The following is a 14,874-nucleotide window of genomic DNA, read 5'->3' as shown; positions in this document are numbered from 1 at the left end:
AGCGGGTCTATTAGGGCAACAAGGGCTTAGCCCTACCATGTAAATTATCACACAATTTTTAAGACTTTCCATCAAAATCTCAAAGCCACTCTTCTGTGAATCTCCAGTTCTCTGGTCAATCAGTTTTCTGCATCACCCAGATTCTCAAAGCAAAAAAAGCATTGCTATGACCAGGAGGCTCCACCCATTTATCACCAAGCAGGAATAAAACATGATAGTAAATCTGTATAATAATAATAATAATAATAATAATAATAATAATAATAATAATAGTCCAGTAGCACCTTAGAGACCAACTAAGTTTGTTCTGGGTATAAGCTTTCGTGTGCATGCACACTTCTTCAGATAACTTCAGATACCTGTATGTTAATGGAGCTACTAGCTCTTAGCCCTAATTGTGTAGTTCTCCTGGATCGCAATCCAGCCACATTAGCAGGTTACTTTTCTGGTAGATGCAGGAGCCAATGTTCTGAGCATGCTCAGAACTGTTTCCTTAATGGCTACACTTAACACAGTAGCAAAGCTCAGAGAACCCAGATTCCCGTTTGATTCTTTATTGCCCTTTTCAGGATCTTGTTTGTAAAGCAATTAGATTGGTTTGTTATTTTTTACTTATACTTTTTTTTTAATGGATGAGGATGGAGATAATTTACTTTTCAAAAAGTGCGTCTGCCACATTTCCTGTAGCAGTTAACCTCATTAGAAGCTGATGACGTTAAGAAGATCACATAATAATGCTAAAAAGAGGGAGAAGAGGATAGAAGGAAAAAGGCAGCAGGCAAGCTTTCTTTCTTTAGGTGCATGCTAGGACTTTTTTTTTTTTTTAGCTATCACTGGATGCTGTGTGACTTGCATATTTTTTTGTAAAACTTGGACTGGAACTGCTCTAGGCTCTGGTGAAGTAGAACGCATAAAACACTGGATTCCCATAACATTACACGAATTCCCTTAACATTACAGTGACTACTATCTACTGGTGCTAGAACGACTTGTTTGGGGTTGGTGTCCCACGGCATTTGGTAAAAGAATGGCAGTAACTCCATGTATCACATGACTGACACAGGCAATGAAGGGTTGTATCTAAAGCAGGTCCTAAGTTAGTCATGTTCAACAATTTCAGTGAGGCTGCTGTAAGTAGGATTAGCATTGGATACAACCCAGTGAGTTTATATTTTAGACTGAAGCTACCTGTGGTGGAATCATTTTATTAAATATAAACAGATTCCTCATTGGGAAGGCAAATGCACTCTGGGCATACTTGTTCAATTTATTTCTGAGGGTCAACACTGTAGGAGCCACATCCAAGTGTACAATCTCTGCACACTCAATTATGAATCAAGTAATTGGTGTTGGGTTGCAGACCCATCCAGAGTAAATCCAGAAAGGGGACAAAAGTCTAAGCAAGCCTGGGGTAATCACATGGTGCTTTATCTTTTCTGACATCTTGAGCTGGTCCCAGGGTACTAGATACAATGGATACTCCCGATTCTTAACAAATCTGACAGTATCCAGAGGCAAAGGTGTGTGGTTGACTGTGAACCCTAACAACAGGATTATACACAAAACGTTGTAATCAAGTTATAATTTTAAGCACATCTGCAAAATATCTAAGTTGCCAAACAGATGGCTAAAATTCATCTCCATAAAGTATCCATTAAGGACTTTTTATACAGATGCCGAAGAACCAATTTGATCCATCAACTTGTATAACAACCTAAACAGCACAAAAAACATGGGAGCGAAATATTCATGGCTGTTTTTACAGAATTGCTTTGAAAACAGTGCTTAGTACGGAAAAGTTGCAGCTGCTCGCTGGGTGTTACAAAAGCTTTGAAGACAAATGATAACTAAGCTGCAAGTCTACATCAAATGAACCATCACACTATATAGTACGAAACAAAAATTCTTCTCTGTCCCTATTAACTCAAGTAAGCCTCTCTATTGGGGGAGGGTGGGAGAGAGAATGAGAACCATCAAGCATTTTAGAAATGTTTATTTCTAGCCCTGAAAGAACAAAGTCATTAAACATAGTCAAATACAGTAGTTAATATTGCAGTAACAATTAAATAACAGAATGGGATTAAATTAAACAAAAGGCAACAAAATCTGAAGACAGGGAAAAAACCCTGAAAGCTTGCACTACTTTCATTTCCATCTGATGAAGTGAGAGAAAGGGAACAAAGAGAAGGAAACAATTTCAAGAAGATGTACTTAATTCCAGCTACAAAGACAAAGAAATTCTGTAACTCTTAACAGCAGAGTTTAATTGACTCCAAACTACTCCAGAGAACACATATGGTGATTGCTTAAGTTAATCAGTTATATTCTCAAGTTGTTAATGTCTCCATTCAAACCAGCAAATGCTAAACTTATTTGTGGTAAGTAGTTGTGTCTATTTCAACTGGATTTTTTTGCCGGGGGGGGGGGCAGAATTGGGAACTCATCATTCCAGGTAAGCCTGCTTTCATGGAATGAGATACCCTTCTCTATCCTTCTCTCCTCCTTGTAGGTTCACACCAATAACCATAACGTGCCATTGCAAACATGCCCAACACTCAAAGACTGATTCAGCCAAGAACTTGGGGGGGGGGGCATTTTTTGTAAGCCCAGACTGAGTATTGAAGCTATGAAGTGGTTGCCCTGAACACTTCAATACATGCTCAGCTATGACCATTTCAAACTCTACAAAACAGTCTTTTGCAGCAACGCATTGAATTGGGTTCTGGTACGATGCTGGAGTATTCAGGATACTGTTTGAACAGCTTAACATCTAATCTAAGATGACTGTGTGAGTAAGCCGTGAGTAACTATGTGAATCGATCAATATTTACTCACACTGGTGCCTGGATATTTGGTTAAGGCATCTTTAGCAGGAAGAGCAGTTAGGAGTCAATAGCCTATGCAATTTTATGCTGAGTGTTCTTACTCCTGTGCTCATAAGCTATACTTCCGTGCCCAGAAGATACAATCTTGAACATTTAAACCAGACATTAGAGGGGACGGGGAGAAAAAGACTGCCACTTTTCCACTTCTAAACCAAGCTTTAAGACATTGGCAATACATGTTCAGTCCTTGTACCATACAAACCACATGCATCGCTGCGCAATAATCAGGAACTTCCCGATGGCTCACGTTAAACACAGAGTTCCCATTCAGTTCATGTCTGTTTCTATCCCTAACCCCTTTATTGCAATAGTGGACAGGGAAATTAGATGAACGCACTGCCGTAGTACAAAGCTGCTATACTTAAGAGCACCCATGCAGACATGCTGTGATAGTCATGATCATGACTGGCACAAGAGTTGCCAGTGGGTCCTGCTTCAGCCAAGTCCTGAGCCAACCCAAATTGTAAGCAACTTTTAAAGGAGGATTTGAGAACCCTCATGATGAGGCAGTCAACTACTCATTTAAGATAATTTTTAATCAGCTTAAAAATCAGTAAATGCTGCTTTTTGTTTATTTCAGAAGTGTTACCTTTAATTGCTACCATAAAAACACCAACATACACTTATCTCACAGCAGGAGTCATGGGTTCCACATATTCCATTGCCAGCAACAGACGACAGCTCAAAGGTAAGAAAAGGTAACTGTAGAGAATCCTTTAAATCTCTTTGTTTGACTCACATAAATCAAATTTAAGAGCATGGCTATTCTATACTTTATAGTAACTGTATTGCAAGTTATGGCCAGAGGAAGAACACCACCTAAAATACCACTCAGACCAGGACACCACGTTTCTTGGACTAAACCAAAACACATTCAAAATGCTCTGAAAGCAACTGGGCTGCTTTGTTACAGTTTTCAAATGAATACTTCTCATAGGACACAGGACTGCAGGTTGGAGTATGGCACTGCTTTCATCAGCATTAATAAGGCATTTGTTGGTACAGAGCAGGGTGCAAGAAGCTCCAAGATCTGAGGGAATGGAGCCCTTTGTGATGCAATGACTCAGAACCCAGAATTTTGCAAACCTGTTCATAAAACCCAGCAAAAATTATGCCCTTTATGTCAACACATATTAATATTGTTCACAGGTAAGAAACAGGCTTTTCATTGACCATCAGGCATTAAAGGCATTAAAGACTGCCTCTTAGCTAGGGTTTTAAAATGTTCTCCCAAGAATACCACATAGGAATGCGACAAAGCTATAGCACCAAATTAGTAAGTCTGTTATGTTACTGTTTGGCACATCACTTGGCAATTCTTGATAAAGAGCTGCACATAAAACACAGTGCTTCTAGAAGGCTGATGTGACTGAAGAATCCCCACGGTGCACCTGACCACCTCAACCCGAGCTTCAATTCCTCTACAGCTCCAATTACTTTCTTTCATTTAGGGAGGCACTTTATCTTGTGTTTGTCTTCAGCCATAACAGTTGGTAAGTCTTTCAAGAGAACCATGAGAAGGCACGGTTCTGCAGCCACTCACAAGCCAATTCAAATAATGTTGAATCTAGACTACTTTGCCATCTCCAATTGTTTGTCTCCACAGAATAGCACTTTTGGTGTTCAGAAGATTCAGTTGGCTGAATTATACAAAAAGTCTTGGATCTTCTATTTTTGAAAATCTGCTGGGTCTTTGTTAGTAGAAATGGTGAAGATATACATTTTTATACATATAAAAAGGAAGAGAGCTCTAATACTTAATCCTGACAGCTCCAAAGTTGCTTTGGAGGGGAAATGTACAACATATACAAAAGGTACTTAAGACAAAGAAGAGCAATTTAAAAATTCAGAAGGCACCAGCATAAAGCCCAAAGCCCAAGTCAGAACATGGATACAACACTTTGCTATAAAACCACACACTTTCAAGACATCCCTTTAAAATGTTACCAACAAGCCTACACAGGCAAGGAAAGAATGGAAGACAAGTCATAGGGATGGAGCTCTCTCCCCGAGCTCACGGGATGGTTTGAACATTAACCAAGAAAAGAAAAGCAACACTTTTTTCCTCTTCCCCACATGTATTCAATCTCCTAAATTCAGAGGCATCTTTCCCTTATGTTAAAAAGTCCACGCAACAAAATTATGTATCAGACGTTGCTGAACCTTCTTCTTCCCCTCTACTCATGTTCTTCTGTCTTTAAGAACAGTCATTGAAAAAAATTACAGTTCCTAGGTAGCTGGGTGGTTAATGCTACAATACAGTTATAGCTAAATTGTATGCTAAGAGATAGGTGAATAAGAGGAATTTTCACATTTCTACCATATCTGCCTTTTAGTAACTCAGATGTTGCAATATTTTGAATGACTGACAAATGGAAGGGGGAGGGGGGGAAGGTCAGCAGATCAAAGTAATGCTTCCCTCCAAAAGCTTGAATCTGTTGTTCAAGTATTGAAAGTGCCCAACAGAGCACAATGAATGGGATCTGGTACAGCAAAGTCATTAAAAAAACACCTCCCAGGCATAGGAAAATACATCAGAGTTGTCTGCAAAAGTGGTGAAAAGGCCAGTGATTCAGTTCACAACTTCTTCCAGAAGAGTTCACTACTACCACCACCATTTTTTCTTCTCTTGTGTCTTCCAGATGAGATTTTTTTTTCCCTTTTGCAGACTTTCAACCTCCCTAACAAGAGCAACAATTTATATATTATGAAAAACTTTAAAAACAAAAAAACAAAAATGATGAAGGCCACAGCAGCAATGCTAACGGTTACTCTTCATTGCTTCTTTGGCTGCTAGGATCAACGGCGTCAAGCTTGACAAAGGTTTGGCCAGTTTCAGGAAAGGATGCTATCAGAAAAGAAAAGAAACAACCTTTTAATGAAAGAACACTTAAAAGGAAACTCCAGCAGCAGCATTTTGAGTCATACACTTAGCAAACAATGCAAAGGAGAGGTGACCAGGGAGATAGGTTACCTACTGTGCTTAGGTCATACTAAAATATGATCAGTATTAGTGGGTGGTATTCAGCTAAGTCTTACTCAGAGTAGAGCTATTAAAATTAACTTACCAATGGTCACTGCCTTCAACAGGTCTACTCTGAGTAAAACTTAGCTGAATCCTTAGTCAAGCATTTGCAATTATTATCATTATTACTCCTACTACTTTCTTTTTAAAGTTGTCCAGGGAACATGCATTGACGAGTGGTCATATAAATCTACTAATAAAATTTTAAGATGTGCAAAGATACTAGGTTGGATTCAGCTATCCCGGTGCACTAACAGAAGCCAGTTAAAAGCCTCCTGCTGGCCCAACAGGACTCCTTCCCTTCTCCCAATGTACTCTATAAGAGTCAGGAGAATCCCCAGAACAATGCAACAGGGCAAGGAGAAGGGAGACTCTTCCACCTGGCAAAGAGAGAATGCTTGTCCTGACAGAACCACTGTATTAGCATAATGTGGAATTCGACCATTCTTTTTTACCTTTATGTTCCCCGTTCTATCCCATTTTTTTCTGAATTTGTTGATCATATATCAGCCTTCCTTTACAGTAGCTTGACTTGTCAACAGAAAGCACCGCCTACAACTGATGCCATTTGCAAGATACCAGCGGCTTTACCTGTAACAGTTCTTTGGCTGACCCTCTTTTCTCTACATCCATTTCCAAACAACTATTTAGAAAGTCACGAAATATTGGGGACAATTTCTCTGGGTTCTGCAATTCTGGAGTGCCGTTTGTTGCTATTAAATATAATGCCTGCAAGAACGAACGAACAAACAAACATTGGCATTATGAAAAACAAAAAATGTGGTTGTATGAGCACCTGAGTTTAAATCAGAACTGAAAAGGACCTGAAAAATCATTCAAAATTTGTGGGTTTTTACTGTGTTTCGCTATGTTCCAGGGAATCGAGAGTTCCTTGAAAACTTATGTCTTACCCTCAAAGGGTTTTCATTGAGATATGGGGGCTCGCCTTCGACCATTTCAATAGCCATGATACCCAGGGACCAGATATCCACTTTGGGGCCATAGGCCTTTCGTGTGACCACTTCAGGAGCCATCCAATAAGGTGTTCCAACCATAGTACTACGTTTGCTCTGTTCTGGAGTAATCTGTGCACAGAAACCAAAATCAGCTACAAAAAAAGAAGAAAAGAGTGCAGTTATTGGAAAGTTAAATTAGTAGTAAGTCCTACACTTTGGGTGTATCCCTGTTACCCAATTATGCTTCCAGAAAAAGCTACAGATGTCTCAGTGCCCACATGATGCTCCTTCAACAGCCCCCCCCCCGAAGGCATCCTTTTAGCAACGGAATCCACCACCAACAGTGGTGCAGTTCATTCTACCACTTATTAAAACACATGTAGCAGAATGATGTGGTAGAGTGGACTGTACCACTTTAAATTGTGGGTAGCAGATTCCAGATTTGAAATAATCCCCTGCATTTTTTTTTCTTTTAAAGCCTAATACATTAAAGACACAGTAGCAACAACCCAGAAGACAAGTTCTAGCCCAGACCACTCCATGTGTGCTAGTTTTGTACTTGGCAGGATCCTTCACAAAGGGGGGCACTCACAAACGTAACCGCCGCACACACCTGCAGTGAGAAATGGTTTGGCCCATTCTACCACTTCATAGATTTACCATCTTATTTATACCTCACACTATTGCACATTCAGCCCAGCCGTGTTCTTTCTGCTGCTGCTGCAATACGATGCAGTGAAGGAATTCAGAGCTCAATTGATCAACTATCACAAAAGACATGGGACTTGTGAAAAAGGATCTCATTTTAGTGCAAGCCCCCACCCTCAGTGAAGTTTTAAACTTATAAGACACAATTTTAATGGAATCTGTGGAGTTATTGACTAAGCTCATAAATCTATGATACAGCGTATTTGTTTTACTAATCTGTTATTGCAGTGCATGAGTTAAAATTACTGAAGGCAGCTGTTGCAGTATTTAATATTCTGTACTTCTGGTTTCTTAATTATCCCAACCTTGAGCCTTAGCTTTTGTACTCAAATCTAATTTTAAACTGAAGCGGAAGAGAAGAATGCTACTGAGGACTCTGGCCAACTGAACAATTTCAAGGTTGGTCTAATCAAGACTGCCATCTGCTGGTTTAAAAAAATGCAAACTTGCAGTGTGCAAAACCAGAGGTCAGCAAACTTTTTCAGCAGGGAGCTGGTCCACTGTCCCTCAGACCTTGTGGGAGGCCAGACTATATTTTGGGGGGGGGGATATTAACAAATTCCTATGCCCCAGAAATAACCCAGAGATGCATTTTAAATAAAATGACACATTCTACTCATTTAAAAACACACTGATTCCCAGACCGTCCGCGGGCTGGATTTAGAAGGCGATTGGGCCGGATCTGGCCCCAGGGCCTTAGTTTGCCTACCCATGTGCTAAACAATGCAGACTGTGATAGTAAGCTGCATTACATTTGTAAATGGAATCTGTTGTTTAGTTTAAAGGCAAACAGGTACTCTGCCATACCATCTACAGCTTTTACTCTTATCTAAATGACACAAGAAGCCAGGAGTCGAGTGAACTTCCGGTTAGCGCCGGCGCTTAATGGCGGATCTCAACCGGAGCTCCGGGAGAGATCTGCTTCGTGGGTTCGGGTCCTGTCAGCTACGGCGAAGCGGGGACCCCTAAAAATCACAGGCGCGTTGCCTGTGAACTGGAGACTCGGCGGGCACCTTTGCGCCCCCCCGACGCTGCGAAATAGCCTTTTTAAAGGCTTCGGAGCAGCGGAGGGGTCTTGGAGCGGTGCTGAGAGTCGTCTTCACCCAGCCTGCGAAGCGAAGCCGCGTCGCCATTAGCGGTGAGCGCTGACTTCTTCCCGTGAAATTGGATTAAAAGAACAACTATCCGTGAGTAGGATTGACTGCTAAAGTATAAATTGGACTCTAAAATAAAGAAATTGGGCACCGAGACGGATAAGCACTAAAAAGGAAGTCTGCTTTCCGTTCTGTAGCAAGATCAAAGCGAAAGGCACTCTAGCTGTAACTGCTTGAGAGGAAACTTGTGGGATTTAAGAAATCCACCACCAAAGCAAAGAACTCCCCCCCCCCCCGAAGGCAGGAGGGGGGGAAAGAAGATTTTAAAAGTGTTTCCCTGCCAATTTAAAAGAATTGGATTAAGTACCGCTGCTCTTTAACCTGGGATCGGACTGCCGGAGAAAAGGAACCGGCTAAGGACTGTTGTTATAAGAAGCTAAAAAGTATCTTAAATTGACTTTGGTTACTTCCAATTTGAAACACTGTTTCTGTGGTATTACAAAGTTACTTACAGGACACTATTGACTGGGATCCCCTTGAAAAAGGAAAGAAAAATTGAAAGGGACTAGGAAACTTTTATTCCTTCTTTTTTGAAGAGTGTGGGATTATTTTGAGAAGCATAGAACTGTCTCTACGCCCTCTAGAGGACCTACAAATTGTTTCAGCAACAAGTGGAGTTTAAAACTTGAGAACTTTGTTTGTGAGTTTCAAAGTCTGGGAATGACCTTGACTAAAAGACTTTGTTATGGCAGATGGTAAAGAGAAAGGGGATTTACAAGAAACAACCTTGAGATCTGGCAGACAATACAAAATTGACACTTTCATGCAAAGAAGGGCTTCTGTAACAGGAGCCTCTGGAACTATAGTGGCTGCAAAGCCAAAAGTGAAAGCAATGTCTACAGAAGAATCATTTGCTAAGGTATTGGAGAAGATAAATGACTCTTTGGAGGAACTAAAAAAGCAAGGTGCGGAGACTAAATTGCAAGTTGCTGAAACTAAAGTACAAGTTGCTGAAACAAATAAAAAAATTGAAGAAATCTCTGGGAAAATTGACCTAAATACTAAAAGTATAACTGACCTAGGGAATAAAGTGAACTCAAATGCAGAAGCAATTGGGAAATTATTGGAAGATTCATCTATAACACGAAAGATAGCTGAGGAAGCTAAGGAAATTGCAACTGCTGCGGAGGAAAAATTTCCACCAGTTTACAAGAAATTGGACGAATATGAACTGGCACTTTCTATGCAGGATATGCAACGCAAGGAGAGGAACCTGAGGATCAGACTTGTGCCGGAAAAGGAAGGAGAGAACTTGGTGGATTATTTGACAAAAGAATTTTCTGATTTTTGGAAGCAGGAGCTGAAGAAAGAGGACTTTAAGATAGAAAGTGCATTTAGATTGGGAATAAGACAGAAGAGAAATCGACCCAGAGATTGTCTTATTACTTTAAGATCAAAGGAGGAGCGAGATAAAATATTGAACCTGCACTACCAAACAGCCCTTCGAATTGAAGACTTTTTTATTGAGATTTTTAAAGACATTCCTAAGAGTATCTTGGACGCAAGAGGACATTATAAGGATTTGGTGACACTGCTGAAGAAGAACTACATACCATTCAGGTGGGAATTTCCCCAAGGCTTGTCTTTTAAATATAAGGGAAAGAAGAGAAGAATAAAGACTGTAAGTGATAAAGACAAGTTCTTGGGAGAACACGAAGAAGACCTACAGAAAGAGACATTTCCAGGACAAGGGCATCCATCACTGGATACGAACACGGTACCACCGACAGACGAGGAACAAAAACAGGGAGCTGTAGGAGGAAGGAGTAAATAATCCCATCATGGCTCTGCAACTTCTAACCTGGAATTGTAACGGCTTAAATATTCCCAGGAAGAGAAAAAGTATATTTCATGTCTTAAAGAAAGACCAATTGGACTTGATTTGCCTACAAGAGACCCACGTGACAAGAGCACACAGAAAATTATTAATAAATAAAAGATTGGGACAGGAATTTATATCTTCAGACAGAGTAAAAAAGAGAGGAGTGGTGATCTATGCAAAAGAAAAATTGCAACCGAAACAAATCTTTAAAGATGATCAAGGAAGATATTTGGCAATTGAAATTCAATCTCAAGGAGAGAAGTATTTGATAGTGGGAATCTATGCACCAAACGAAGGGAAAGCTGAATTTTTTAAGAAGTTGCATGAAATTTTGATGGACCATATGGATTACAACTTAATTTTGATGGGAGATATGAATGGAGTAGTTTCAACAAATATGGACAAGGCACAAAGACAGGTAATAACAAAAGATGGAAGACTACCAAAGACTTTTTTTGAAATGACTGACAATATGGACTTGATTGATATTTGGAGAACAAAACACCCATTAGAAAGAGAGGGAACCTTCTTTTCTGAAGCCAAAATGACATGGACAAGGATTGACCAAATTTGGGTGACTAGCAGTATGGCTCCGAACATAAAAAAAGTAGAAATCTGCCCAAAAACTTTCTCCGACCATAATGCTGTAAAGATGGTGATGAGGCAAACAACAACTGGTTCCTTCAGATGGAGAATGAATGACACCTTATTTAGAGATGAGGAGATCTGCAAGAAGGCCCAAAAAACCTTGAAAGACTATTTTGAAATCAACTTAAGGTCTGAAGTAGAAAAAAGAATAGTATGGGACGCAAGCAAAGCCGTGATGAGAGGGTTTTTGATTCAGCAAAATACTTTAAAGAAGAGAAACCAAAATGAGAAAAAGGAGAGAATTTTGGAAAAGATAAAAGAAGGGGAAAAACAATTAAGATCGAAGCCAAAATCCCAAGAGATTCTAAGAGAAATCAAATTTCATCAAACACAATATATGGAACTGATGAATCAAGAATTAGAGTGGAAAATTAAACAAATGAGACAAAAGACCTTTGAATCTGCTGATAAATGTGGCAAGTTACTGGCTTGGCAAATAAAGAAGAGACAAAAACTCAACACGGTAACAAATATAGAAGTGGAAGGAAAAAACATAAGCAACCCAGCGGAAATTAGGAATTGTTTTCAGAACTACTTTAGACAACTTTACATACAAGGGCCGCAAAAAGAAATGGACATACAACAGTTCCTCGAGGAAAATGGGCTGAAAAAGGTTTCGCAAGAAAGTAAGATAATATTGAACCAGGAGATATCAGCACAAGAAATAGAAGATGCCATTCAAGGCATGACGCTGGGCAAATCCCCTGGACCGGATGGACTGACTTCCAAATACTACAAAGTTTTGAAGGAAGGGTTGATACAACCTCTGAAGGAAGTCTGCAATGAGATTATGGAGGGGAAAAGGGCACCCGATACGTGGAGAGAGGCCTACATTACACTTATACCAAAGACAGAGACTGAAAAGACCCAACTTAAAAACTACCGACCCATCTCGTTATTGAATGTGGATTACAAAATCTTTGCTGATATTTTAGCAAAAAGACTGAAAAGAGTTTTGATGGAGGAGATTCACGGGGACCAAGCGGGCTTTCTCCCAAAAAGGCATTTGTCGAACAATGTAAGGAATATAATTGACATTTTGGAAAAGCTGGAAGTGAACATAAACACTAAAGCTGTTTTGATATTTGTGGATGCCGAGAAAGCCTTTGACAATATTTCTTGGAGTTTTATGTTGAAGAACCTCCGGGGGATGGGGGTAGGCCAAGGGTTTGAGAATGGTATAGGTGCAATATACTCTGAACAGAAAGCTAAACTAATTGTAAACAATGTGGTTACAGAAGAGTTCAAGATTGAAAAAGGGACACGTCAGGGGTGCCCTATCTCCCCATTACTTTTTATATCGGTCCTGGAGGTTTTGCTTAATATGATTAGGAGGGACCAGTTGGTTAAAGGGATTCAGGTCGGAGCTAAACAATATAAACTGAGAGCATTTGCAGATGACCTAGTACTTACATTACAAGAGCCAGAAGCTAGCACGAAAAGAGTTTTGGAAATAATTCAAGAGTTTGGTCAAATGGCAGGATTTAAATTGAATAAGTCTAAGACAAAGGTTTTGGAGAAAAATTTGACACAGATAGAAAAGGAAAGGTTTCAGAATGAGACAGGGTTAACTGTGGTTAAAAAAGTGAAATATTTGGGTATAAATATGACAGCTAAAAATGTGAATTTGGTTAAAGATAATTATGAAAAAACTTGGAGAGAAGTGAAAAAAGATTTGGAGATTTGGTCCAACTTAAAGCTTTCCTTGTTAGGCCGTATTGCAGCTATAAAGATGAATGTATTGCCAAGAATGTTGTTTTTGTTCCAAGCATTGCAAATAATTGATAAAATGGATTGTTTCAAGAGGTGGCAAAAAGACATATCTAAATTTGTCTGGCAGGGCAAAAAGCCCAGAATTAAATTTAAGATATTAACGGATTCAAAAGAAAGAGGGGGGTTTGCCCTGCCAGACTTTAAACTTTACTATGAAGCGGCAGCTTTCTGCTGGCTGAAAGAATGGCTACTTCTTGAAAACACAGACATTTTGGATTTGGAAGGTTTTAATAACATTTTTGGGTGGCATGCATATTTGTGGTATGACAAGGTTAAAGCACATAAAAGTTTCAAAAACCATATTGTCAGAAAAGCACTACTAAATGTCTGGGTCAGATATAAAGACTTGCTGGAAAATAAAACTCCAAGGTGGCTGTCACCAATGGAAGCTAAGGCAGTTAAAAAGTTAAATATGGAGTCCAAGTGGCCAAGATACTGGGAAATTTTGGAAAAGGAAGGGGACAAATTGAGATTGCAGAGTTTTGAGAAATTAAAAGGGAAGGTGAGAGACTGGTTTCACTACCATCAAATAAACGAAGCGTTTAAACTGGACAGTAAAATTGGCTTCCAGGTGGAAAAATCAAAATTGGAGACAGAACTGTTAGAACCCAGTACTAAGAATCTGTCCAAAATGTACAATTTGCTGCTGAAATGGAATACACAAGATGAAACGGTTAAATCGGTCATGATTAAATGGGCTCAGGACATTGGTCATAATATCTTGTTTGCTGATTGGGAAAAGTTGTGGACCACCGGGATAAAATTTACGGCATGTAATGCCTTAAGAGAAAACATTATGAAAATGATATATAGGTGGTACATAACCCCAGTCAAGCTTGCAAAGATTTACCATGTGCCTGATAACAAATGTTGGAAATGTAAAGAAACTGAAGGTACATTTTTTCATCTTTGGTGGACTTGCCCGAAGATTAAGGCATTCTGGGAAACGATCTATAATGAACTTAAAAAGGTATTTAAATATACTTTCCCCAAGAAACCAGAGGCCTTTCTCTTGGGTATTGTCGGCCAAGGGGTGTTAAAGACGGATATAACTTTCTTTATGTATGCTACAACAGCAGCTAGAATACTCATTGCGAAGTACTGGAAGACGCAGGAACTACCCACACTGGAAGAATGGCAGATGAAGGTGATAGACTATATGGGCTTGGCAGAAATGACGAGCAGAATCCGAAACCAGGGAAGAGAAGCAGCGCAAGAAGAATGGAAAAAATTCAAGGACTATTTAAAGAAATATTACAAAGTTAATGAAAGTTAGAATGATGTTGGACTGGAAAGTAAATGGTTACTATTAGTAATGGTTAAGACAAGGAGAATAAGGAAGAATAGTCTAAATTTAAATTAAAATAAGGGAAGATTTGCTGAACAATCAATAAGAATTTGGAATACAGAAAGGGGAGGCATGAGGAAGTCGGGGAAGATGGGATATGAAATTAGGATATGAAATGATACATGTTTTTTTGTTTTGTTTTCTGTTTTTCGTATGTTTATGTTCGTTGTATTGTGTTTAAATGGAAAATAAAAATATTATATAAAAAAAAACAAGAAGCCAGGAGTCCATGAAAATGCAATTAAATGCTTCCAAAGCCATATTGTGGGCATTGGGTGGAGGAAGGCGTATGTAAGCTCATGCATGTGGCACTAAACCATGGTTTAACATTATGTGTGAATCAGTCCATTGTGTCAGTTTCAAAACAAGCCTATTTCAAACCATGGGTTATGAAGCTGGCTTAGTTTAACGTACTTTATCCTGCAAAAAGTAGTGATGTATGGAAGTGAAAGCTGGACCATAAAGAAGGCTGATCGCCGAAGAATTGATGCTTTTGAATTATGGTGCTGGAGGAGACTCTTGAGAGTCCCATGGACTGCAAGAAGATCAAACCTA

General features: G+C 39.4%; 1 protein-coding gene across 4 annotated transcripts in view; it reads right to left on the bottom strand.

Annotated features, from left to right (window-relative positions):
* Positions 1–1,978: 1,978 nt before the first annotated feature.
* Positions 1,979–14,874, bottom strand: part of PAK2 (p21 (RAC1) activated kinase 2) — a 46,683-nt gene continuing 33,787 nt past the window's right edge. For all 4 annotated transcript variants that reach the window (XM_083613815.1, XM_083613818.1, XM_083613816.1 and 1 more), the window contains 3 exons: positions 6,822–7,018; positions 6,502–6,639; positions 1,979–5,733 (listed from right to left, as the gene is read on the bottom strand). In XM_083613815.1, the coding sequence (XP_083469941.1) occupies positions 5,647–5,733; positions 6,502–6,639; positions 6,822–7,018 (422 nt within the window). In that variant the 3' untranslated portion in view covers positions 1,979–5,646. The remainder of the gene's footprint in view (positions 5,734–6,501; positions 6,640–6,821; positions 7,019–14,874) is intronic.

This window comes from Podarcis filfolensis (assembly GCF_964270895.1).
Source record: "Podarcis filfolensis genome assembly, chromosome: 5".
NCBI lineage: Eukaryota > Metazoa > Chordata > Lepidosauria > Squamata > Lacertidae > Podarcis > Podarcis filfolensis.
This window is presented reverse-complemented; position numbering and strand designations above follow the sequence as displayed.